The 25,458-nt window shown below is 40.1% G+C and overlaps 1 protein-coding gene across 1 annotated transcript; it reads right to left on the reverse strand.

Annotated features, from left to right (window-relative positions):
• Positions 1-3,175: 3,175 nt before the first annotated feature.
• Positions 3,176-3,754, reverse strand: LOC122293839 (homeobox-leucine zipper protein ATHB-4-like). Its single transcript, XM_043102288.1, has 2 exons — positions 3,562-3,754; positions 3,176-3,396 (listed from the first exon to the last, which is right to left on the reverse strand). The coding sequence occupies exons 1-2, from the start codon at positions 3,752-3,754 to the stop codon at positions 3,176-3,178; spliced, it is 414 nt and encodes a 137-aa protein (XP_042958222.1).
• Between the last annotated feature and the right edge of the window lie 21,704 nt (positions 3,755-25,458).

Here is a 25,458-nt window from a genome sequence, read left to right on the forward strand (position 1 = left end):
TAGTCAAGCAATAATAAGAAGAAAAATGTGACAGAAATAATCATAAAATCAAGCTCAAAAATTGAGGTAATAAAAAGTCAGAAAGTATATGGAGAAATGGTTCATCCTATAGTGATAGATTGTAGAACCATGAAAATAGCACTATTATCAATAATATTATTGGCAAATTAGAATTTGATGTTTGGAATCTGGCTCAAAAGTCAGCGACTTGAATACTTATTTATACATGCTCTCAACAGATTATATTCTTAATTAGCAGCATTTATCCTATTGTGTCTCTGCCCAGTCCATGTGCCGATCAACATTTCAAGACTTGTCAAATTATTAGTTTAGGATTCAAAGATAAAAAAATCCAAACACACAGAACTCACAATACACAAATCCACAAAAGTAAAAAAAAGAAAGAAAGAAACCATCAAACGACCACAAAAATTATATATTTTAAAAAAAATAAAATGAGAACCAAAAAACATCCAGTCGATCAAACGAAAAATGTGAAAAAAAAAAAATAACCCAAAGACAAAACTCAAAACATGCAAACCCATGTTTAACATAAGAAGCTCTAGGATCTAAAAAATAAAATGAAAACTAAAAGATCTAAATGAACACATATAGATCGGATGTTGTTTGCAAGAAACCAAAAAAAAAAAAAAGAGCTTCTAAGCGGGAGAGAAAGAAAGAGGTGTAAAATAAGTTAAGGTTTTTACCTTACTTCTTAACTCCTTCTCAAGATGAAAAATAGAGGGCCGAAAATGGGTTTAGAGAAAGAAATACAGTCTGCCATCGAGATCATTAAAATATAGGGACGAAAAAAGAGATCTGGACGGAAGATGAAGTTGTTTGAGAGAGAGAGAGAGATCGAAAGAGAGGTGGGGACGGAGAGGAAGGAAAATCAGAATCGAAGAGGGATAGAAATATATGTGGGCGTAAAACTGATGTGAGAAAAAATATCCCTGCCAAGATATTAAATCATGCAAGCTGTAAAACACCTTGAAAACGACAATATAGCTTCACAGCTATTTAGTTTTACTCAAATTTCATATATGGTAATTATATGGTGAAAAAGGTTGTATGCGTACGTGTGCACGTGAGAAAACGCAATGGTCTCTCGCTGACATCATTTTCTTGTAAACCTCTCCCACCTTGCATGCTCCAAAGAAAATATAGTTTTCTTTGCTACTTCAAGTGGTAAGTATTTTACTAGCTAGCTACGTGGGGCTTCCGATCATTGTGTCGGGTGTGGGTCCACTTACTAACACCACACGTTTTTTGCCCTTCGGAATTCAGAAACAGTAAATAATAAATATCATGCATCATGCATATAATTACTTATAAACCATTGAAATTCTCTATTTTTTGCCATTTAAACTAAACATCAAGTGCCCTGCATAACCTATATTAGTTGACATGATGAGATCACATTTGATACATGGCCAAATAATGATGGAATTAATATTAAATTAATTTCAAATATGAATAATATTGGTCGACACTCATGAAGCTTAACTGCATAAATCTAGCTACTGCACGTGCATGTTTACTGGGTTTATTAATAATATTCCAGCAACATATAATTATATATATATGGCCTTGTCGTGTTGATTCCAATCTTAATTAGGAAAACGGATGTAAAAAGAGGAGGGCATTAGCACATATTCTTCACTACTTTGCCTTTTATTTTTATCTTTTTAATATTCTCTATATCACATCAGGATAGCCACCACATGCATGCATGGCATTTCTCTAGACTACTAAATAGGTGTAAAACTATATGCACACCTATTTAGATTTAGTATAATTAGCATTTATTATTGTACATTATTTATTTGTAATTTTTTCTTTTTTCATATTTCTGCTAAGTTGAAGTGCTTTGAATTTTTAATTTCATTAAATAACATATTAATGTCTTCACCAAAATAGGTGTGGTGAAGCAGTCCAGTGGTGCAAAAGTTTGAAGATATATTAAAAAGGTTAGTTTTACTGCCTTTTCTGTATTTATATTATATATAATCTATCTATACATTACATCAATCTCTAAGTTTCATGAATTCATAAAACTTACTAGAAAAACATATAACAAAAAACAGAGTACAAAACATCAACATTAATGTTGTTTTTCAGAATTGAGGCATAAAGCAACTCATGGGTAATTAGAATTGAAATCAATATAAAACAAACACAGTATTATTATCAACAATATTATTTACCAAATCCACCTATTTTTTTGCTTTTACATTCTAATTGGTATATTATAATTAGGCATAGATTCAAACAATGCAAGCACAAATGCATGTCTGATTTAAGTTAAAATTGATGTCTGATTTAATTCATAATTTAACACTATTCAAATTGAAATTAATATATTCAACGCATTTAAAGTGTTAGGACATATGTTGAACTGGACGATAATACTGGAAAGCTAGCTGCTACTGTGTTTGGTGAAGTAGCAGAACAGGCACTTGGTTGTTCAGCAGTTGAATTGATGGAACATGCTGGAGAGGTATCTCTTTAGTTTTTCTTCAAAAGTTGAGTTTTGTTATAATGAATTAATTACAAAAAAATTGGGTTTTTTTTTTATTAATTATCTAAACTTATTCAAAATTTATTTTGTAGGAAAATTGACCGTATGTTAAATGCATTGCGGAGAAATTATAAAAAAAAATTTGGAAGATTCAAGTCTATGCAGATTCAGAGAAACCGAACGAGAAAAAATATAGACAGTTTAATGTCCTCTCTATTGACGCAATGTAAGATAAAGAAAATGCTGGATCATCATCCTAAAATCAAAATGATTTCAAACAGCTTTCATAAAATTATGGGCGATGTTTATTTATAGGACAATGTTATAAATTCTATTAATGGTCTTATTAATTATTTGACAATATTATAAATTCTATTAATGGTCTTATTTTATAATATATCACAACGTATAATTATTTATCAATTACATAAACATTACATTAATAGTTATTTAATTAATCAAAAACATTACGTCTTTATTAATAAAAAATTTATTCTTAACCAAAAAAATTAAATATAAACTAAGCAAACGTGCATTGCAATTTACTTTCGCCTAATATTATAATAAGTAACTATTTAACTACTGCAACAATTTTTTCTCGTTTTCCGTTAAGTTTTCTTATTTTTCCGTTATCTTCTCTTTTCTTGTTAACGATTAACGAGGGAATAAGATGCGAAGGGTATTGTGCTCTTTGAAGGTCTCCTCCAGAACCAAAGACTGCTCCTTTGACAGCTTGAGTTTCTTTCTTGATGGGTCGCCGCAGCTGCCATCTTCCTTGTCGCTCTCACGAGAGCACGAAGCCCTCTCAGCCTTATTTTCTTCTCTGTTTGGCTCTGATCTCTCGCTCCTCTTTCCGCTGATGCTCAAACATCGACCTCGCAGATTAATCTACCAGCTGGTTCAGACAGAAGATAAAAGGCAGTCTATTAATACCAACATTAATCTTGTAATCTATTAGATTCTTAATTACAAAAATGAGGGAGAAAAAGATCTTATAAACTAAAATAGAGAGAAAAATAAAATGAAAGTCCATAGCTTACCAGGTAACTGAAACATCTCATTCCAAGAACCCTTGTGTTTTTCCACCAACTGTGAAGGGTTGTGCATGGGACTTACTTTCACAGAACTTCGACTCCCATCACGCCCCAAGCCCAAACCCAAACCTAATCCTAATCCCAACCCCAACTCCAACCCATCGTCTTTCTCACCCACTTTCCCTCTAATTTCTCCCATCAAAAAAAGTCCAGACTCCAAACTCTCTCTAACAAAACCCACCAATCTGCTCTATTTTCTTCTCGTAAATAACAGGCATAGCGTTTGGATTCTGAGAAAACAAAATGAAAAAGAAGGGTAGGAAAATTACTGAAACTTTTGCAGGGTAGTGTGATGTCCACAGCCTCTCTCTCTCTCTACGTTTGGATGGGACTGTTAATACTAAATTTAAGCATGGTTAAATATATATATATATATAGAGAGAATTTGTAAAGAGCGGTGCTACTCTACCGCTTAGAGTGTATCATTCAAGCTGTACCGCTTAGAGTGTATCATTCAAGCTGACCGCAAGGTAATTCTTTTTTATATATTTAAATATTTTTAAAAAATAAAATATATATATATATCAATATACTTAAAATCATTTTCTTAATTATTAAGTAAAAAAAAATTGTGACCGACAGTCACTTTGAGGGGAAAAGGGAGGGCAAGTAGTGTTTTCCTTTAGTAAAATGTTGTTGTCTCAGCTTTTATTACCACCGTTGACCATTGACTAAAAATATAAATAAATTTTTGAATTAAATAATTTAAATAAAATTTTTATATCATAGTTTTTTAACTAAAATTTTAACATAGTATTTTAAAAACAGAAATGATTTGTGCAGTCGGGAAATACAGTCGGCGTGCAGTCGGCTGCGAAAAAAAAATTAATACAGGACCTACATGAAAAAAAAAATATATTTTTATAGCTTTTTATAATTCATGCAGGTCCCCCTGAATATAAAATAATTTTTTTATAATTTTTTTTTATTCATTCCGTACAGCCGACTGCACGCCGACTGCGTTTCCCGACTGCGTGTAGCAAAGCCCTTTTAAAAAATATCAACCTTTTTAAGTGCTTAAAATACATTTTATAAAACTAATATAATTTTATAAAAATATTCTTATTTTATAATATATATTATAAAATATAATATAAAATGTATTGTATGGATATGATTATTACTCCTCTTGTTCAAGCATTTAAACCCGACTCGCAAAGCATGTGGAGGAACAAAGCTTCAATGAGAGGGAGAACGGCGGCGGCAACTAAAACTTAGAGGAAAACGCGTTATGCCAGGAGAGGAACAATATGGTGGTTGATCGAAATATAGGAAGAGAATTGGTGGCGGCCGGGAGAAGCTTACCCAAGTACAACAGAGGCTTATTGGGCAGTGGAGAGGGAAGGAGGTGTGCGGTGCCTTTGTGGCTCATGGTGGGGAACAAAACTCTATTTTGGGTGCTTGAAAATAGGGACCTTCGTTGATGGTAAGGCAGCGTTTATGTGTTGGACGGCTCAAGAGTATGGGTCAACGGACGAGGGACTGGTTCAAGTGGTCTACAATACTCTGTTTCGGTGAGGTGAAAACAGAGGCTTGAGTGTGGCGTTGCTACGTGCAGGAGGAGGATATGCGGCAGTGGTTTTTGGCTTCGGAGTGTGTTTCTACAAGTACAAGGTTGTCGTGCCATAAATTATTAATTGAAATCAATTGTTTTTATGAAATATAATTTTTTTTTTAAACAATCATTTCAACCAACTAGGCAAACGTTGATCCTGTCCTAGTATATATATATAACACTAAATTCTCTAACAATTGTCTTCTCCACGCACATGAATTCCTAAACTTTACTTTTGCCACTAACAAAAGCTTGACATTTGGACTTTGACTCACTTGCACTTGCACTCTAGTAAATGCATGCATGCCAAAATTTGAGGCGTTTTGGGCTCTAGAATTATTATATCCTTGCTCCTCCAAGTTGAGCCTTTACTATGACTGATCCGAGTTATTGAAATACTGAAGGAAGGTGTGCATGCTACCTGTTTGTACAAATTCCATAGTGGGAAAACAGAAGCAACTGATTCTGGAAATATTCCTCTCTTTTCATTGATTTCGTTTACACAATGAGTAATCCTTTTATAGACAACTGATGACCAATACAGAGTACATCTTCTAATGGAAATATGATAGTTGTACTAAACGGTTACAGAGAATATTCTAGAGCTTGTACAAAAATCATTCTTTTGAGCCATGCTTTCTGGAGGAATTGTTTTCTATTTTTGATTCTTGTTGTGAAGGCTCTATAGCCTTAATACCCTCCCGCGAGTGAAGCGGCACAGCTGTGATGTTGAGGCTTGACCGTAGATGTTGAAAACGGGCCGTAAAGAGTGGTTTAGTGAGGATGTCTGTGTGTTGATCCCTGCTGAAACAAAAGACACCTGGAGTGTCTTGGCAGCTACAATTTCTCTGACAAAGTGGTAGTCTAAGTCCACATGTTTGGTCCTAGAATGTAGTACAGGGTTGGCTGATACGTAAGTGGCTCCTAGGTTATCACACCACAAGAGAGGGGGGTCTTTTAGGAAAATGCCTAGTTCCTTGAGTAAGGATTGCAGCCATAGGATTTCACAAGTGGTGTTGGCCACTGATTTGTATTCAGCCTCTATAGAAGACCAAGGGATTGTTGGCTGCTTTTTCGATCCCCAGGAGACGAGATGAGTCCCAAAGTAAACACAGATTCCACCAGTGGATAATCAGTCATCAGGGCACCCAGCCCAATCGGCATCACAAATTGCAAACAAAGTGGAATAAGAGGAGGACAAAAAATGAAGACCGTAAGACGTACTGTGATTAAGGTAATGCAAGATGCGTTTGACAGCCTGGCAGTGGGGCTGGCGTGGACAGTGCATGTAGTGATAGACGCAGTTGACAGCAAATGAGATGTAAGGATGTGTAAAGGCAAGGTAATGTAAGCTGCCTACTACACTCCTGTACAAGGATGGGTCCTCAAAAGTATTACCATCCCCTGCATTAATTTTAACAGAGGAGGACATTGGTGTGCACACTGGTTTTGAGTTGTGCATGTTTGTTTTGACAAGGAGGTTGTGAATGTATTTTGACTGAGTGAGACATAAACCAGAGGAGACTCAACTAACTTATGTGCCAAGAAAGCAATGTAATTCTCCAAAATGTTTGATAGGAAAATGAGAACCCGGAGATCGAATAAAGTCATAAATAAGAACACTACTTGAACCAGTCACAATTATATCATCCACGTAAATTAATATATACAAACAATCAGTGGACTTTTTGAAAATGAAAAGGGATGAGTCTGATTGAGAGTAAGCAATTTATCAATTAATTTGGAAAACCAGGCCTAGAGGCTTGTTTTAAACCATAAAGGGATTTTCGAACCTTACAAACATGAGTTGGTTGATCTGGATGAATGAACCCTGGCAGTTGTTGCCTGAACACGGCTTCTTCAAGGTCTCCATGGAGAAATGCATTTTGGATGTCTAGTTGGTGAAGGGCCCAGTGAGAAGTAACAGCAATGGAGATGAGTAGGCGGATGGTGATGGGCTTGACAACTGGGCTGAATGTTTCTGACTAGTCTAGGCTCGGTTTTTTATGGAATCCCTTAGCTTCAAGGCGTGCCATACGACGCTCAAGGGATCCATTATCCCTACATTTGGTTTTCAGAATCCATTTAGAACCAAGGACATTGTAGTTGGGAGAGAAGGGAACGAGATCCCATGTGTGATTTTGCAACAATGCCTGAAACTCGAGGTGCATGGCAGACCTCCAGTTAGGATAATTGGAGGCTTCGGTAAATGAGGTAAGTTCCACAGGGATAGGAAGGGAAGGGTTGGATGACAAAGATGAGGAAATGGTAAGTGAAAGTGTGGGTTTCAGATTTTTCCATGGAATGGTTCCGTCAAAGTGAATACGTGGACATTGGATGTTGGATTTGGATCATGTGACCATGGGGTGAGTAGGTTCAGGAACAAGGGTAGGAAGAGGGAGTACATGTGGTGCCGTAGAAAGGATTGGTGATGGGGAAGATTCAAGAGAGGTGGGAGTAGGCAGTGAAGATCGAGTATGCAGAGAAGGAGATGATGACCTAGAATTTGGGGAAGACGAAAGAGAGTCTGGGTTCGGGAGGTTATTGGATTGAGTGAGTGGGCTTATGGGTAATGGTATTGTGGGCGGTGAAGGTGAGTAGGGTTGGTAGGTTGAGGACAGTGGATTTGAAGGATAAGAAGGCCCAGGTATTAGAGATGAGACAGAGGGACAAGGAGGCCCAGATGAAGGTGTTGGGTCAGGAGGAGTAGTAAAAGGAAACTGATCCTCAAAGAATTGGACGTCTCTAGAAATGTATCTACTGCCCAAAGTCAAATGGGGGCAAATATAGCCTCTGTGATCTGGGCTGTACACCAGAAATACACATGGCTTGGAACAGAAGTCTATTTTATGCTTATTAAAAGGCCTCAAATTGGGCCAGCATAGAGAGCCAAAGACACAAAGAAAGGAGTAGTTGGGTACCTAGCCCATTAGGAATTCAAAAGGGGACTTATTAGCAGAAGGGGTGTAGGCATGTGGTTAATGAGGAAGGTAGCAGTAAGGAATGCTTCAGCCCAATATTTTTGGGGCATTAACGCATGGGATAGCAAGGAAAGGCCTCTCTTGACTATATGTCGATGAAGATGTTCAACGGTGTTATTTTGTTGGTGAGAATATGGACAAGTGACCCTATGCGTAATTCCTAATTTCTGAAAAATGGTTTTGAGGGGGCAAAATTTGCCACCCCAATCGGTTTGAATCGAAATGATGTTAGTGGAGAAGAAATTTTTAACGCACTGAACAAACGCAAGAACAATTAAAGACACATTGGATTTAGATTGGAAGGTAAACAGCCATATATTTAGTTTGATCATCAACTATGGACAGATAATATTGACAACTAGTGGAAGATAAAACTGAGGCGGGACCCCATACATCAAAAAACAAAATATTAAAGGGCTTCGGAGACCAAGTTGGGGAAGATGGATGAGGGAGCGTGGGCCTTGACCTAGACACATGTTGTGTAGTGGCGAAGCCCATTATTGGAGTGTGGTAAGCGAAATCTGGAGATGGTTAAGGTAGTGATTCGAGGGGAAGGATATGAAATTCAAAGTAAGCATGATTATCAAGACAAAATTGTCGAACAGAAAGTAAATTTTGACAAAGAGAATGAACATGAAGGAGTTGGTTTAAGAGATAGTTTCCTGTGGGGGAGCTGAGTTGAGCAGAGCCGACACTTTGGATGGGCAAGGAGGAGCCATCACCGATGCTGATTTGGTTTGAGCCCTGATAAGGTGACGATCCAAGGTTCAGATTAGTGTACTCGGGAGTGAAATGATGTGTGGCTGCTGTGTCAAGGAACCACAAATTCGTCAGTGTAGAAAGGGGCAACATTGTGAAGTTGGCAACTAGGGAGGAGGGAGTCAACGCCTGATAAGAGCGGTCAAAGTGATAGTAACAGTTAATCGCTAGGTGACCAAGCTTGTTGCACACCTGACACGTGGGGTGATGAGGAGAAACATTTTGGTTGGGTTGAGAAGGGCCATGAGGACCAGAGTAGCCCCCACGATGGAAACTGCGACCACGATGAGAGGAAGAGAGTCAACGAGGGGAAAATTTGGGAGAATTTGGTGGTCGGAGTCCTGTAAAATTAGTAAATAGAGAAGATCCCAAGAGGAGAGCTTGAGTTTGATGGGAGAGACGAGATTCTTGAGTAAGCAGATAGCTATATAGTTGATGGATGGAAATAGGATCTGGTCTGGTAGTGAGGGAAGTGACTAGAGATTCATAGTTTGTACCTAAGCCCATCATAAGGTAAATGGTGAATTCAAGATCAAAGAGAGGGTGGCTAGCAGCGTCAAGAGAGGATGCAAGGTTTTTGGTCTTGTTGAAATACTCAGCCATAGTTTTAGAACCTTTCTTTAATGTGACCAGTTGGTATTTGGTATGCATGATGTGAGCAGAAGATTGGGCAGAAAAAATATTTTGGAGAGTAGTCCATACTTCGTGGGAAGTAGAACAGACAAGAACTTGAGTAAGAAGAGATTTAGATAGGGAAGAGGTGAGTGCCAAGGTGATGAGTTGATCTTGAATGAGCAATTAGGAGTGAGCAGGGTTAGGTTTATCATTGATAGTGAGGGGCAGAATAGGAAGACTACCATCTACATATCCGAAAACTTGGTGGCCTTTGAGGAAGGGGACTATTTGGGCCTTCCAAAGTAGATAGTTCTCTAAAGTGAGTTTGAGAGTAACAGAGTGAGAGACATCGGCAGTGTTGGAGGAAGGAATGGTGGGAATGGGATTTTTTGAAAGGGATTCCATGGTTTGGGCAGGCGTGGGCCTTTAGGCTCTAGATACCATATTGAAATACTGAAGCAAGGTGTGCATGCTACTTGTTTGTACAAATTCCGTAGTGGGAAAACAGAAGCAAGTGATTCTAGAAATATTCCTCTCTTTTCATTGATTTCATTTACACAGTGAGTAGTCCTTCAATAGACAAGTGATAACCAATACAAAGTACATCTTCTAATGAAAATATGACAGCTGTACTAAACGGTTATAGAGAATGTTGTAGAGCTTGTACAAAAATCATTCTTTCGAGCCATGCTTTCTCAAGGAATTGTTTTCTGTTTTTGATTCTTGTTGTGAGGGCTCTATAGCCTTAATACGGGTAATATGGAAAGAAGGTTATTGACTGCTTACCTTGTCAATTAATGTAATATGCAATTGATGACATGCAAAATTGAGAAAATCATCACCTTCTTGTGTAACAGGGGAATAAAGATTATAACTTCTAGCATCCCTAGCTACAATAGTAGTGGCTATGTACGTTAATAGGCACACTCACCCTCAATATGAGCATTTTTCTAAAGATGGATTTGTGTTAGCATTAGGGGTGTAAAAAAAAAAACGGGTGAACCGATAAACCAGACCGGACCAGACCAAATTGGTGGGATCGGTCCAGTCCCGAATTTGATTCGGTCTGGTACCTGTTTAATCTTTCTTAAAACCGGTCAAAATCAGTCCAGTTCTGATTTTTCTTTTTCTAAAACCGAACCGGACTGATTCTTATATATATATTTTAATTTTTTATTGTATATAAATTTTATATATAATATATAATTATATATAAAATAATTTTGTTTTATATGATAAATTACTAATTAATATAATATTAAGTTTTAAAATCATATATCATTTTGTTTATTGTATTAATAGTTATACTAATACTATGTCACTATATATTATAATATACTATAATATATCACTATATTATATATTATAATATATCACTATAGTTTATAATACAATTATAATATACTACAATATATTATCACTATAGTATTATATACTATAATGTACTATATTATATAGTATATTAATATAGTACATTAAAACTAGAAAACGGGACCGGAAACGGGTAAAATCTGAGTACCGGTTTATGAGGGTAACCGGTGCATAATCGGTTTTAGAAAATGTAAAACCGGTGTATATCATTCGGTCCTAAATTTTGTCCAAAACTAGATCGGATCGGACTGGTTACACCCCTAGTTAGCATAACCTTAATTTCATTATTTGATTAAGGACATAATGATATAAATTCAACGTAACTTGACATTGCCCTAAAATCAACAATCTTCATGTTTTCTCAAAGAAACGTGAAGAAAAGCAAAAATGGTGTGCCACTAAATATTCTTTTGCTTATAAAACACGTACAAGAAGCTAGGTAAAATAAAACCCATGTCAAGGATACGTTACCATAATCATCTCCTTAATATTTGGCTTGACACATTATCCTTAATTCTAGTAGTTTACTTGTACAGTTTATTCTTTCCATTTATGTACATTGTAATTACCAATATATAAATGAATATACTCACCATGATAACTGGTGGTGATTTTGCAAACCCTTACATGGTATCAGCAGCCCTCTCGGATTAACCTCCACCGATCCACCTTGCTTCAATGGCTGCCGAAAACTCCTCACCCAACCTTCTCCCTTTCAACACCATGATTCACATGGTGACTATCAAACTATCCTCCTCAAACTATCTTCTCTGGAAAAGTCAGCTTATTCCTCTCCTTGATAGCCAAGAACTTCTCGGCCATGTGGATGGCACGCTTGTTCCTCCTCCACGTTTTGACCCTGTTGGCTCTCAGACACCAAGCATCAAGCACTTGGCGTGGAAGAACACAGACCAGCGTCTCTTAAGCCTCTTGCTCTCCTCTCTCACGGAGGAAGCCATGGCTGAAGTAGTCGGCCTCTCCACCTCACGTGAGGTCTAGTTAACTCTTGAAAACACATTCAGTCACAGATCCAAGGCTAGAGAAATTCGTCTCAAAGACGATTTGCAATTGATGAAACGTGGGACACGTTCGGTCACCGAGTATGCTCGGGCATTCAAGGCCCTTTGTGATCAACTCCATGCCATTGGACGACCGGTCGACGACACTGACAAAGCCCACTGGTTCCTCCGAGGACTAGGATCGGAGTTCACTTCTTTCTCCACAGCTCACATGGCGCAAACCCCTCTGCCCACTTTCATCGACTTAGTCTCCAAAGCCGAAAGCTTTGAGCTTTTCCAGAAATCTCTTGATTTTTCTGGACCATCCCCTGCTGCTTTCACAGCCTCAAATCGTGGCCATCAACGCTCCCATTCCAGAAATTTCAGTCGGCCACAACAGGGCCGAAATTCCTCTTCTCACCGTGGCAATGGTCGCTCGAGCAATGGGCAGGGACGCCGACCACCACGCTGCCAAATCTGTCGGCAAGAAGGACACTTTGCTGACCGGTGCAACCAGAGGTATGCACGGGGAGGAGAAGCTGTCGGCAACACAGCTCACCTAGCAGAGGCTTTCAACGCCTCCTGCTCTGTTACTGGGCCCGAGCCCAATGATTGGTACCTGGACACCGGGGCTTCGGCCCACATGACACCGGATCTCTCCACTTTGGATCATGCCAATAATTACACGGGTAAGGATAGTGTAATTGTCGGGAATGGTGCTTCCCTACAAATTACTCACACTGGTACAATCTCTCCTACCCCAACCCTTGATTTATTGGATGTTTTAGTTGTTCCCCGTCTCACAAAAAATCTTCTCTCCATTAGTAAATTAACATCTGATTTTCCTTTCTCTGTTACATTTACTAATAATCTTTTCTCTATCCAGAATCGTCAAACGGGAAGGGTGGTGGCAACCGGTAAACGAGATGGCGGCTTATATGTGCTAGAACGCGGCCACTCTGCTTTTATTTCTGTTCTTAAAAATAAGGCTCTTCATGCCTCATATGATTTATGGCATGCTCGTCTTGGGCATGTGAGCCATTCTATTATTTCTTTTTTAAATAAAAATGGCCATCTCTATCTTACCTCTTTATTGCCTTCTCCTTCATTATGTGACACATGTCAACTTGCTAAGAGTCATCGTTTGCCTTATTCTCGTAATGAACGTCGCTCATCTCATGTATTAGATCTTATTCATTGCGATATTTGGGGTCCCTCCCCCGTCAAGTCAAATTTGGGATTTATTTATTATGTGATCTTTATTGATGATTATTCCCGGTTTACTTGGCTATATCCTTTGAAATTAAAATCTGAATTTTATGACGTTTTCATTCACTTTCAAAAATTTGTGGAAAACCAACATTCCACTCGCATCAAGATTTTTCAAAGTGATGGTGGTGCTGAGTTTACAAGCAATCGCTTCAAAGCACACCTTCGCACCTCGGGTATCCATCATCAACTTTCTTGCCCCTATACACCTGCTCAAAATGGTCGTGCCGAAAGAAAACATCGACATGTGACTGAAACAGGCCTGGCCCTCCTTTTCCATTCCCATCTTTCTCCTCGTTTTTGGGTTGACGCTTTTAGCACTGCCGCCTACATCATCAACCGCTTGCCCACACCGCTTCTTGGAGGTATGTCTCCCTTTGAGCTTCTCTATGGTTCCTTGCCTAATTATGAGAATTTTCATCCTTTTGGTTGTCGTGTTTATCCTTGTCTGTGTGATTATATGTCTCATAAATTTTCCCCTCGCAGCCTACCTTGCATATTTCTGGGCTATAGCCCTTCTCATAAAGGTTTTCGATGTCTTGATCCCACTACCTCCAGGCTTTATATCACTCGTCATGCTCAATTTGATGAAAACCACTTTCCTTCCAAAGATACCTCTCCAGGCCAGCCCTCTTCCTCTCTCCCTTTTTCGAATTTCCTTGAACCAAGCATGCCTTCTACTGATCCACCTCCATTGTCTCCTTTGCATCCATTCCCGCCTATTACTCCATCCGGATCTAACCCGTGTGTTATTTGTACTGATCCCGTGGACGAGTCTTTGCAGGTTACTGACTCTCTTGCAGGTCCCTCTTCTCCACCTCCAGAGTCTCAATCCCCTCCTATTTCTGATGCTGCTCCTCCTCCAGCTCCTCCGTTGGGTTCTCATCCGATGGTCACTCGTGCTAAAGCGGGCATTTTCAAGACCCGTCATCCGGCGAATCTCAGTGTTTTAGGCTCCTCTGGACTTCTCTCTGCTCTCCTTGCCTCCACTGAGCCCAAAGGATTCAAGTCTGCTGCTAAGAATCCTGCCTGGCTCGCTGCTATGGATGAAGAAGTTCAAGCTCTGCAACATAATCGGACCTGGATTTTAGTCCCTCGCCCCGCCAACACCAATATTGTCGGCTCCAAATGGGTGTTTCGGACCAAATATCTGCCTGATGGATCCATTGAACGCCTCAAGGCTCGTCTTGTGGCCAAAGGCTATACTCAGGTACCTGGTCTTGATTACACTGACACTTTCAGTCCTGTTATTAAGGCTACTACTGTTCGTGTTGTGCTCTCTCTTGCTGTCACCAACAGATGGCCTCTCCGCCAACTTGATGTCAAAAATGCCTTCCTCAACGGCACTCTTACTGAAAATGTCTATATGGAACAGCCCCCTGGATACATTGATCCCCGGTATCCGACTCATGTTTGTCAGTTGAAGAAAGCTCTTTATGGCCTTAAACAAGCCCCTCGTGCCTAGTTTCAGCGCTTCAGTTCCTTTCTTCTCACCCTTGGGTTTTCTTGCAGCCGTGCCGACACCTCTCTTTTTGTCTTTCATCAGTCCTCTGCTACTATTTATCTGCTCTTATATGTTGATGATATCATTATTACTGGCAACAACTCTTCTCTTCTTGACAGCTTTGCTTGCAAGCTCAATTCAGAGTTTGCCACAAAAGACTTGGGCTCTCTTAACTATTTTCTTGGTTTGGAAGCCACTTCCACTAGTGATGGTCTCTTTATCAGTCAGCTGAAATATGCCCGGGATATTCTGACTCGCGCCCAGTTACTTGACAGCAAGCCTGTTCACACTCCTATGGTTGTCTCTCAGCATCTGGCTAGCGATGGCACTGCTTTCTCCGACCCTACTCTCTACAGATCTCTAGTCGGTGCCCTCCAGTACTTAACCATCACTCGCCCTGACATTGCTCATGCTGTTAACTCTGTTAGTCAGTTTCTGCATGCTCCTACTACTGATCACTTTCTTGCAGTCAAGCGCATCTTACGTTATGTTAAGGGCACCCTTCACTTTGGGCTTACTTTTCGCCCTTCTCCTGCTTCTGGTGCTCTTGTTGCTTACTCAGACGCTGACTGGGCCGGTTGTCCTGATACTCGTCGTTCCACTTCTGGTTACTCTATTTATCTTGGCGATAATTTAGTTTCTTGGAGTGCTAAGAAGCAACCCACGGTTTCTCGTTCCAGTTGTGAATCTGAATATCGTGCTCTTGCCACTACTGCGGCTGAACTTCTTTGGCTCACTCATCTCCTTCATGATCTCAAGGTTCCCATTACTCACCCGCCTCTTCTCTTATGTGACAACAAGAGTGCCATCTTCTTGAGCTCCAACCCCGTTTCTCACAAACGGGCCAAGCATGTTGAGTTAGATTATCACTTTCTTCGGGAACTTGTTATTGCTGGCAAACTTCGCACTCAATATGTGCCCTCTCATCTTCAGGTGGCTGACCTCTTCACCAAGAGTGTTTCTAGACCTCTCTTTGAATTTTTTCGTACCAAGCTTCATGTCTGTTCCAATCCGACGCTCAGCTTGCGGGGGGGTGTCAAGGATACGTTACCATAATCATCTCCTTAATATTTGGCTTGACACATTATCCTTAATTCTAGTAGTTTACTTGTACAGTTTATTCTTTCCATTTATGTACATTGTAATTACCAATATATAAATGAATATACTCACCATGATAACTGGTGGTGATTTTGCAAACCCTTACAACCCAAACATATACATCTTTAGTACCATGAGTTTATCATACATATGGTTGATATGGGGATATTCCTGCATGTAGAAAGTATCAGTAGCAGTGAAGTCCAGACTAGTCCAGTAGTGTACTGGTAGAGCTCCAAATGGTTGATATGTGGATATTCTCGCATGTATCCAGTCATGGATGTAAGTTTTGCTTGATGAATGAATGAATGATGACATTTCCCTTAAAAAAAAGTTTATCATACATATATATAGGAGCACATGTCTCAGCTTTTTAGTTTAGACTTATCTGATAATTTGTTCAAGTGATCAATTCACAAAAGAAATTTGTGCATGATGCCAACATTAGTATCTTGAGTTCAGCTCCCTCTACAACTTGAGACCATAGATATCCATTGCAAACCAACAATGTTAGTGGCAACATTCTCAATTGTGATCGGTCGTTTGAAGCAACTTCATGAATTGAATTTTAGCCATGACAACTTCACAGGCAACATTCCAGACCAAATGTTGGAGCTTACAAACCTAGAAAGACTCAGATCTACCTAGAGACCAATTGCTTGGCAAAATACTAGCATCGCTAGCTAGGTTGCATTTCTTGCATGAGTTCAGTGTTGCAAACAATAATCTCCATGGAGCTATACCCTTAGGCACTCAACTTCAGAGCTTCGGCTCTTGGGTCGGTTTAAAATTTTTCTGTTGGGCTTTGTATGGGCTAATCAAAATGGTTAGTTCAACTGAATTCTTGGGCCTATGGACCTAATTAAAAATCTCCTAACCAACTTCAAAAATTAATAGTTTTTGGACTTATTGAATATAGCCCATTTAATCTAATTTAGATTTAATATAAATTATCCATATTCAATTCGTTATAATACTGGATCAAGGTGTTACAATCTTCCATCTTTATAAAAATCTTGTTCTTAGAATTTTCTAGTACCTCGAGCAATACCTAAATATTTATCCATCACATCAATTCCACTCTATTTTAATCCTCAATCATTTTGTCAAACCTAATATTCTAAGATTCTAATTTCTTATCCTCTGATATTTTGTTCTTACGCTTTTCATGGTCTCCTAGACTTTTACGCATAGACACCCGTGCACTTAGTATCAACCGTCATACACTTTTGGGTCTCCTTCAAATATAAATGTAAACCTCAACAATGGGTTCGATCGATTGAATGCTTGATAGTAATTTCACCCTTAGCTCCACATAAATAGTAAACAAAACTCTTCACATAAAATAATAAGCTCAAATTAATAGGAACATAAAACTCTTCAAGTTTGGGATTCTCATTCTTATCCGCCTCTTTTCTTAAAGTCTCTCGCATAGAAAAAAATTAGATTGGATCGACTCATATATTAAAATCTACAGAAACTAAAATCTCAAGTTTCATAGAGAAATCATTCATTAAACTTCGCAGAACCGAAAATCTCATATTTTATAAACCTCTTATAAAGTCTGTAGAATCTAAAAGCTTAAATTTTTTACAAGTCATTTCTTAAAGTCTGCAGAATCTAAAATTTAGGCTCTCATCGATGGTTTAATTTCACATACAATAGGCCAAAGACTTCAGATAACATCTACTAGTATCTCTAGAAAATTGCTACCCAAAATTAAAATCTACTTCCGAAAATATTCAAAACAGAGAAAGAGCCCTTTCATCTTGTTCAGAAAAAGATGAAAATTTCATAACCTCTTCGTCATCGTCTTCCTCAACACCTCGATAGAAACATGATGTTTTTCTTAGTTTCTATGGCAAAGACACTCGCAAAAACTTTACCGATCATCTATTTATTGATTTAAAACGGGAAGGCATTCTCGTCTTTAGGGATGACGAAACAATCAATTGAGAATGCATTTCTCAAAAGCTTTTGAAAGCAATTCAAGAATCCCAATTCGCAATCATCATTATTTCGGCAAATTATGCTTCTTATAAATGGTGCCTCAAGGAACTTGCCGAGATCACTAAATGGGAGAAAAAGATGAAGCTCACAATTTTTGTCATTTTCTACCACGTGGATCCTTTTAACGTAAGAAATCAGACAAGGTCTTTTGCAGAAGCTTTCGCCACACATGAAAAAGATTCCAATGTAGACATCAAAGAGATGGATATGTGGAGAACTGCTTTCAGAAAAGTGGGCAATATCGCCAGATCGCACATACATGACAGGTAAGTCTTTTCTTCTTCCATTGACAGCTAGCAAACAATATTTAAGATAACTTAGGAACTTTGAGAAAATGTAAGGTGTTGTTGTGGAAGTGTGAGAGCCTCTGGAAGTTGGTTGTAAAAAATGTTTAGAAATTGTGGTGCAATATTGTATTGCGTAGGGCTGAATGACAGGGAGTTTAATAAGCATGGTTTAATACGAGTTGTAGTTTAGTGTGGGTTTAAATAGCACGGCGCCGTTTTGCATTGTGAAGAAGTGTTTTTAAGTGAGACGATGTCGTGTGAGTCTGAAATATTAGAAGTGAAACGTTGCCGTTTGTAATGCTTTTCAACCATAAAAACAAACTGAAATGAAGAGGAAGGTATCAGAAGTTTATACAATTCTCTCTCTTCGTCTCTTTGTTTTCATCTCTTTCTCTCTTCTTTCCTTCTATTTCTTGGAGATTGACTCTCTCGAACGAGTCTGTAGAAGCCAGTACTATGGCTGAGGATACGAGGTCATATGCTCAAGTTCTTGATTCGGTGAATCAGTTACGGCAGCAGCAAGAAAGACAATAGAAGCAATTAGAAGATACTATATCCATTTTGATTCAACAACAAGAAAGTGCACGGGTGGATAGGGAGAATCAAGAAAGAAAGTTTGCTGAGATGGTGCAACAGATTTCAAGGGTATCGATGACTACTTCTGTGGGTACTAATCATGGAGCGAGATATTGTTAAGGATAGAACAGCCACCACACCACAAATCAGCTCACAACCATTGCAGCACCAGACGTCTAGTGCAATTACGTAAATCAGCAAACACGTCAAGCACGTCCTCACGTAAATCAGCAAACGCGTCCTCTGTACTGCATCTTTGTATAACAAACTTTTGTAACAAATTGCACCTTAGAAGATTCTAGACTTTGTATAGCATACGCCTATAAATAGGCACTGTTTTATAATACAAAAGCGATGAGAAAATACAAAGGAAGAAATTAATCTTCAACTTGGTATCAGAGCACCATAGGACCAACGTCCATGGCTGCTTCTACTCCTTATTCTTCTTCTTCCTCCTATCCTGCTCTTCCTTATCCAAATTTGTCCCATGTCATCTCAGTCAAACTCAACCCAAAAACTACCTCTTATGGAAGGCACAACTAGTTCCGTATCTTCGTGGGCAGCGTTGTTGGGAGCTGTTTTGGCCCAGAAACAAATCTAAATAAAGGAGGGACGAAATTTAACGTGGTTCGGCAACTGCCTACGTCCACAGAAGCTGTAAATTCACTATGAAAATATTTTTACAGAAACTCTCTCTCACCCACTCTCTGTTTCTCTCTTCTGTCTCTCCCACTTTCTGTCTGCACGCTGCACACTACTCTTCACTTAAGCTCTCCTATTTATAGGAGAGCATATCAGAACTATGCAGCAAATTGCTGCATGATTTTAGGAAGATGTGGGGAGGTGCCTAACAAAAGCACCGAACGGTGCCTTCGGTGCCTAACATGCCAAAATAGTAAACGGTGCATGGCACCGTTTACTTCTTTGTCTCCATCTGCAACAATCTCCCACTTGGAGACAAATGAGTCTACATATCTTCATAGCAATTATCACAGCAACTTCAAATCATGCCTTTAAGTACGGAGGCCAACTGAAGCTATACACAGCTTCAGTTTGTCAACAGTAACTACTTTTGTAAACATGTCTGCTGGGTTTTCTGCTCCTCGAATCTTCTCAAGTATCAGCTGTCCACTATCGAGAAGAGATCGGATAAAATGGTATCGCAACTGTATGTGTTTTGTTCTGGAATGAAAGGCTGGATTCTTTGCAAGAAAAATAGCACTCTGACTATCACTGTGCAGAATGCCTTTTTCATTCTTCTTTCCCAATTCCTCCAAGAATGACTGCAACCAAACCATTTCCTTCCCTGCTTCAGTTATAGCAACGTATTCCACTTCTGTAGTTGAGAGAGCAACAATCTTCTGTAACTTAGAAGCCCACGATACAGCTGTACCACCCAGCGTATACACAAATCCAGTAGTACTTTTCCTGCTGTCAACGTCACCTGCTAAATCAGCATCTACATATCCCTGTAGTTTTAAACCTACTTTTGTAAAGCATAGTGACGTATCTGAAGAGCCTTGTAGATATCTCAAAATCCACTTAACTGCTTCCCAATGCTGCTTTCCTGGATTACTCATGTACCTGCTCACAGCTCCCACTGCTTGTGCAATATCTGGCCTTGTACAGACCATGGCGTACATAAGACTACCAATAGCAGATGCATAGGGTATTCTGTTCATGCATTCTTGCTCTTCCTCCGTCTTTGGCGACTGATCCGTAGTTAGTCGAAAATGACTAGCTAAGGGTGTGCTCACTGGTTTCGCCTTGTCCATGTTAAACCTTTTGAGCACCTTCTTTACATACTCCTCCTGCGAGAGCTTGAGAGTATCATTAGACCTGTCTCTAATAATTCTCATACCAAGGATTTGTTTTGCAGCACCCAAATCCTTCATCTCAAATTGCTTTGACAACTGCTTCTTCAGTTTATTGATCTCCTCGATGCTTGACCCTGCAATGAGCATATCATCCACATACAACAGTAGGATAATATAAGAGTTGTCAAAGTTCTTCATATAGCAACAATGGTCAGCCTGCAGTCTTGTAAATCCATTACTGCACATGAAGTTGTCAAACTTCCGGTACCATTGTCGTGGAGCTTGTTTTAGGCCATACAAGCTCTTCTTCAGTTTGCAAACTAGATTCTCTTTTCCCTTCACTGAGAATCCTTGTGGCTGGTGCATATAAATGTCTTCCTCCAAATCACCATGAAGGAATGCAGTCTTCACATCTAATTGCTCAAGATGTAGATTCTCTGCAGCCACAATTGCCAACACTAGCCTGATCGTTGTTAATTTTACAACTGGGGAGAAAATGTCTGTGTAGTCGACACCTTCTTTTTGTTGAAACCCCTTTACGACCATTCTGGCTTTGTAGCGCTTGCTACCATTGTGCTCTTCCTTAATTCTGTACACCCATTTGTTGTGCAAAGCCTTCTTGCCTTTTGGAAGCTTAGTTAGCTCCCATGTCTGATTTGACATCAGTGACTTCATCTCATCTTGCATGGCTTTCTCCCACTTGATCGAATCTTCAATTTGTAGAGCTTCATCATAACTTTCCGGTTCACCACTGTCTGTTAGCAAGATGTAGTATAGAGATGGTGAGAACCGCTGTGGTGGCCTGATCGTCCTTGAAGATCTTCGAATAACAGTGAGTGGTGTACGTTGTTCGATCTGTGGATCATCATTCTCTTGATCCTCGTTCTGATCAGTGTTGACTCGAGTAACATCAAAGTCAACAACCTCAGGTTTCTTTGGCTGCTCCTCAGGTTCAGCTTGTGACCTAGCTTTGTACAGAATCTGCTCATTGAAAATCACATTTCTACTTCTGATGATTTTGCGATTTTTATCATCCCAAAATCGATAGCCAAATTCTTCATCACCATAACCGATGAAAAAACATTTTCTAGATTTGGCTTCTAACTTATTACGATCAGAAGAATCTATGTGAACATATGATAAACAGCCAAAAACTTTCAAATGGGAAAGATTTACCTTCTTTCCGCTCCAGACTTCCTCTGGTAGATCGAACTTTAAGGGAACTGAAGGTCCCCGATTAATCAAATAGGCTGCAGTGTTAACTGCATCAGCCCAAAAACATTCAGGCAATCCTGAATTCAGCCTCATGCTTCTGGCACGTTCGTTGAGAGTTCTGTTCATGCGTTCAGCTACGCCATTCTGCTGCGGTGTCCCGGGAATAGTCTTCTGAAATCTAATCCCATTTGCAGCACAGAATTCTTTGAACCCTCCGTCGATGTACTCTCCTCCATTGTCTGACCTCAGACATTTTAACTTCAAGCCTGTTTCATTTTCAACCATGGCTTTCCACTTCTTGAAAGTATCAAATGTGTCAGATTTATTTTTCAAAAAATAAACCCATACTTTCCTGCTTGAATCATCAATAAAGGAAACATAGTACCGCGATCCTCCAAGAGAAGCGACTGGGGATGGCCCCCACAAATCTGTGTGCACCAACTCCAACTTTGTAGATTTTGGAGTTCTACCATTTTTCAGGAAACTAACCTTTTTCTGTTTCCCAAAAATGCAACCTTCACACATGTCGAAATCAGTTGATTCCAACTTTGGTAACTTTCCCTTGGATAATAGTACTTTCATTCCTTTCTCACTCATATGACCAAGCCTTTGATGCCATAGGTTGGCATTTGCATCAGCAATTGCAATAGTATCTCTAATACTTGAAGTCATGTATAGAGTACCTGTTTTTGTGCCTCGAGCTACTACCATAGCTCCTTTTGTTATCTTCCACGTGCCACCAGCAAATAATACCGAATGCCCATCAGCATCAAGTTGTCCTACAGAAATCAGGTTCCTCATGAGCTTAGGAACATGTCGCACCTTCTGTAGCAACCATGCACTTCCATTGGGCAGATTGATTGGTACATCTCCCATGCCTTCGATTTCCAAAGCTTCACCATCTGCTAAGTACACCTTCCCAAAATCACCAGTGACATAATTCTGCATGATTTCTCGGTGTGCCGTAGTGTGGAACGAAGCTCCTGAATCTAACACCCAAGATTCAATTTGATTGTCGACTGAAAGAAGTAAGGCATCTTGGAGATCTTCTGTTGTGGCATTAACAGAGTCATGCTCATTCTTCTTCTTTGCTTCTTTGCAATTATTTTTGTAGTGGCCAGTCTTGCCACAATTCCAGCACTGTACTTGTTTTCCGGACCTTGATTTACTTCTGCCTCTTCGGGACTTTGATCTGCCCCGATTTGAACTTCTACTAGCTCCTCTACCTCTCGTCTCGAGGTTTAAGGCAGAACTAGAAGTTGATGCTTCTCCTGTATCTCTTCTGCGAATTTCCTCGCTAAGAATATGGTCCCGGATTTCTTGATATTTCATCTTTGTTTTGCCATAAGAATTGCTAATAGCTGTTCTCATGGCCTCCCAGCTTTTTGGCAATTGAGCCAGAGCAATTAGTGCACGTACTTCATCATCAAATTCAATCCCCACTGAAGCTAATTGATTGATGATGGTGTTGAACTCATTCAGATGTTGAATAACTGGAGTTCCTTCTGCCATTCTCAAGTAGAATAGCTTGTACATCAGATGCACTTTGTTATTGGCTGATGGCTGCTCGTACATATCCGATAGAGCTTTCATCAAATCCGCCGTGGTCTTCTCCTTTCCCACATTGTGTGCAACTGATCTTGACAGTGTTAGTCTAATGACTCCCAACACTTGTCTATCAAGGAGACTCCAATCTTCATTGCTCATGTCATCTGGCTTTCTTCCTAGGAGTGGAAGATGTAGTTTCTTCCCATAGAGATAGTCTTCTATCTGCATTCTCCAGTAGCCAAAGTCTGTACCGTCAAATTTCTCGATACCAGCACCTTTAGCTTCTTCTCCAGCCATGAGTTCAAATTTAAACAAAGATCACCGCTGCGTCCGAAACACTCGAATTAGCTGGAAACGAGTCCGGAATGATCCAAATAGTTTGTCAGCACTATTTGATCGTTGCGATGGAACTCCAACTGGCGTGATCTAGCCCAAATTGATCTGCAACACGTGGATGGTTCAGATCCAATATACTGACGCCGAATATCAAAATTTCGACCGTACGGATGAGTCCGGAATGATCCAAATAGTTGGAAAGCACTATTTGATCGTCGAAATTGGACTCCGAATGGCTTAGATCTAGCCAAAAACAGATCTGAAAAACGGACGGCCTTGATCTGTCTGACGCGTGAGATGCACGCGCTGTACAGTGCGCGTGGTCAAGCACGTGGCGCGTGGGATACACGCGCTGTACAGTGCGCGTGGCGCGTGATACGCACGCGCTACAGTGCTGTGCGCGTGGGGAGAGTGAGGCGCGTGTGCAACACGCGCAGAACCTCTGTAGGGCGCGTGGGGGCGCGTGAAGCGCGTGTCCGTCACGCGTCTTCAACCTCTGGCGCGCGTGGGGGCGCGTGAGCGCGTGTGTTGCACGCGTCTTCAACCTCTGGAGCGCGTGGTGCGCGTGGATTTGCAGCAGATGCACGCGCCGATCTTCTAGGGGCGCGTGTAGCCTCGTCCGACCTCCGTTTTCGATTCCGTTTGCGGCAACGGATTCGTCTCGACGCGAGGAACACCGTGGAGTTGTCAAAAATTGATTTTGAACAACTTGAATTTTCGGACAGATTGAACTGGTGCTCTGATACCAGTTGTTGGGAGCTGTTTTGGCCCAGAAACAAATCTAAATAAAGGAGGGACGAAATTTAACGTGGTTCGGCAACTGCCTACGTCCACAGAAGCTGTAAATTCACTATGAAAATATTTTTACAGAAACTCTCTCTCACCCACTCTCTGTTTCTCTCTTCTGTCTCTCCCACTTTCTGTCTGCACGCTGCACACTACTCTTCACTTAAGCTCTCCTATTTATAGGAGAGCATATCAGAACTATGCAGCAAATTGCTGCATGATTTTAGGAAGATGTGGGGAGGTGCCTAACAAAAGCACCGAACGGTGCCTTCGGTGCCTAACATGCCAAAATAGTAAACGGTGCATGGCACCGTTTACTTCTTTGTCTCCATCTGCAACAAGCGTCTCTACAAATATGTAGATGGTTCCTGCCCTCCTCCAAAACCCATACTCTCCGACTCTACCCCAAACCCAGCCTATGACTCATGGCTTGAATATGACCAAATGGTCATGTATGTTCTCATTTCGTCTCTTTCAGAGGCTCTTATTGCCCAAGTAGTTGGTTGCAACACTGCTCGAGCCGTGTGGCTCTCTCTAGAGTCCTCCTTTTCATCTGTTTCTCAAGCTCGAGTACTACAAACCCAGTATCAACTAGCCTCCCTCAAAAAGGGTTCTGATTCCATTTCCACTTATTTTCACAGAGCCAAAACTCTGGCTGACACCTTAACAGCTGCAGGCCGTCCACTTCCACCCTCTGATTTCGTACCATACCTGCTTGCTGGTCTTGGAAGTGACTATGATGCTATTGTATCATCAGTCACTACCCGTATTGACCCTATATCACCTGAAGAACTACTCGGCCATCTCTTAGCTCATGAAGCTCGCATGCTTCGCCACTCAGACACTCAGGTTTTTCAAAGTGAAACTTCAGCCAATTTCACTGCAAAATCTCAAAATGCTCAACGAGGTCGAGGGTACCGTGGGAATGGAAACAATTCTCGTGGAAGAGGAAATGGCCGTTTCTACTCTCAGCAAGGACGAGGTAACAATGGGAGCACTTTTTCTGCCTTCACTAATAATTCTTTGATCTATCAGGTGTGCAACCGGCATGGTCACTCTGCACTCAGTTGTTTTCAACGACTCATTCAAGCTTGCACAGCCTCACAACCAGTTGC

The sequence above is a fragment of the Carya illinoinensis genome, chromosome 14 (assembly GCF_018687715.1).
Source record: "Carya illinoinensis cultivar Pawnee chromosome 14, C.illinoinensisPawnee_v1, whole genome shotgun sequence".
NCBI lineage: Eukaryota > Viridiplantae > Streptophyta > Magnoliopsida > Fagales > Juglandaceae > Carya > Carya illinoinensis.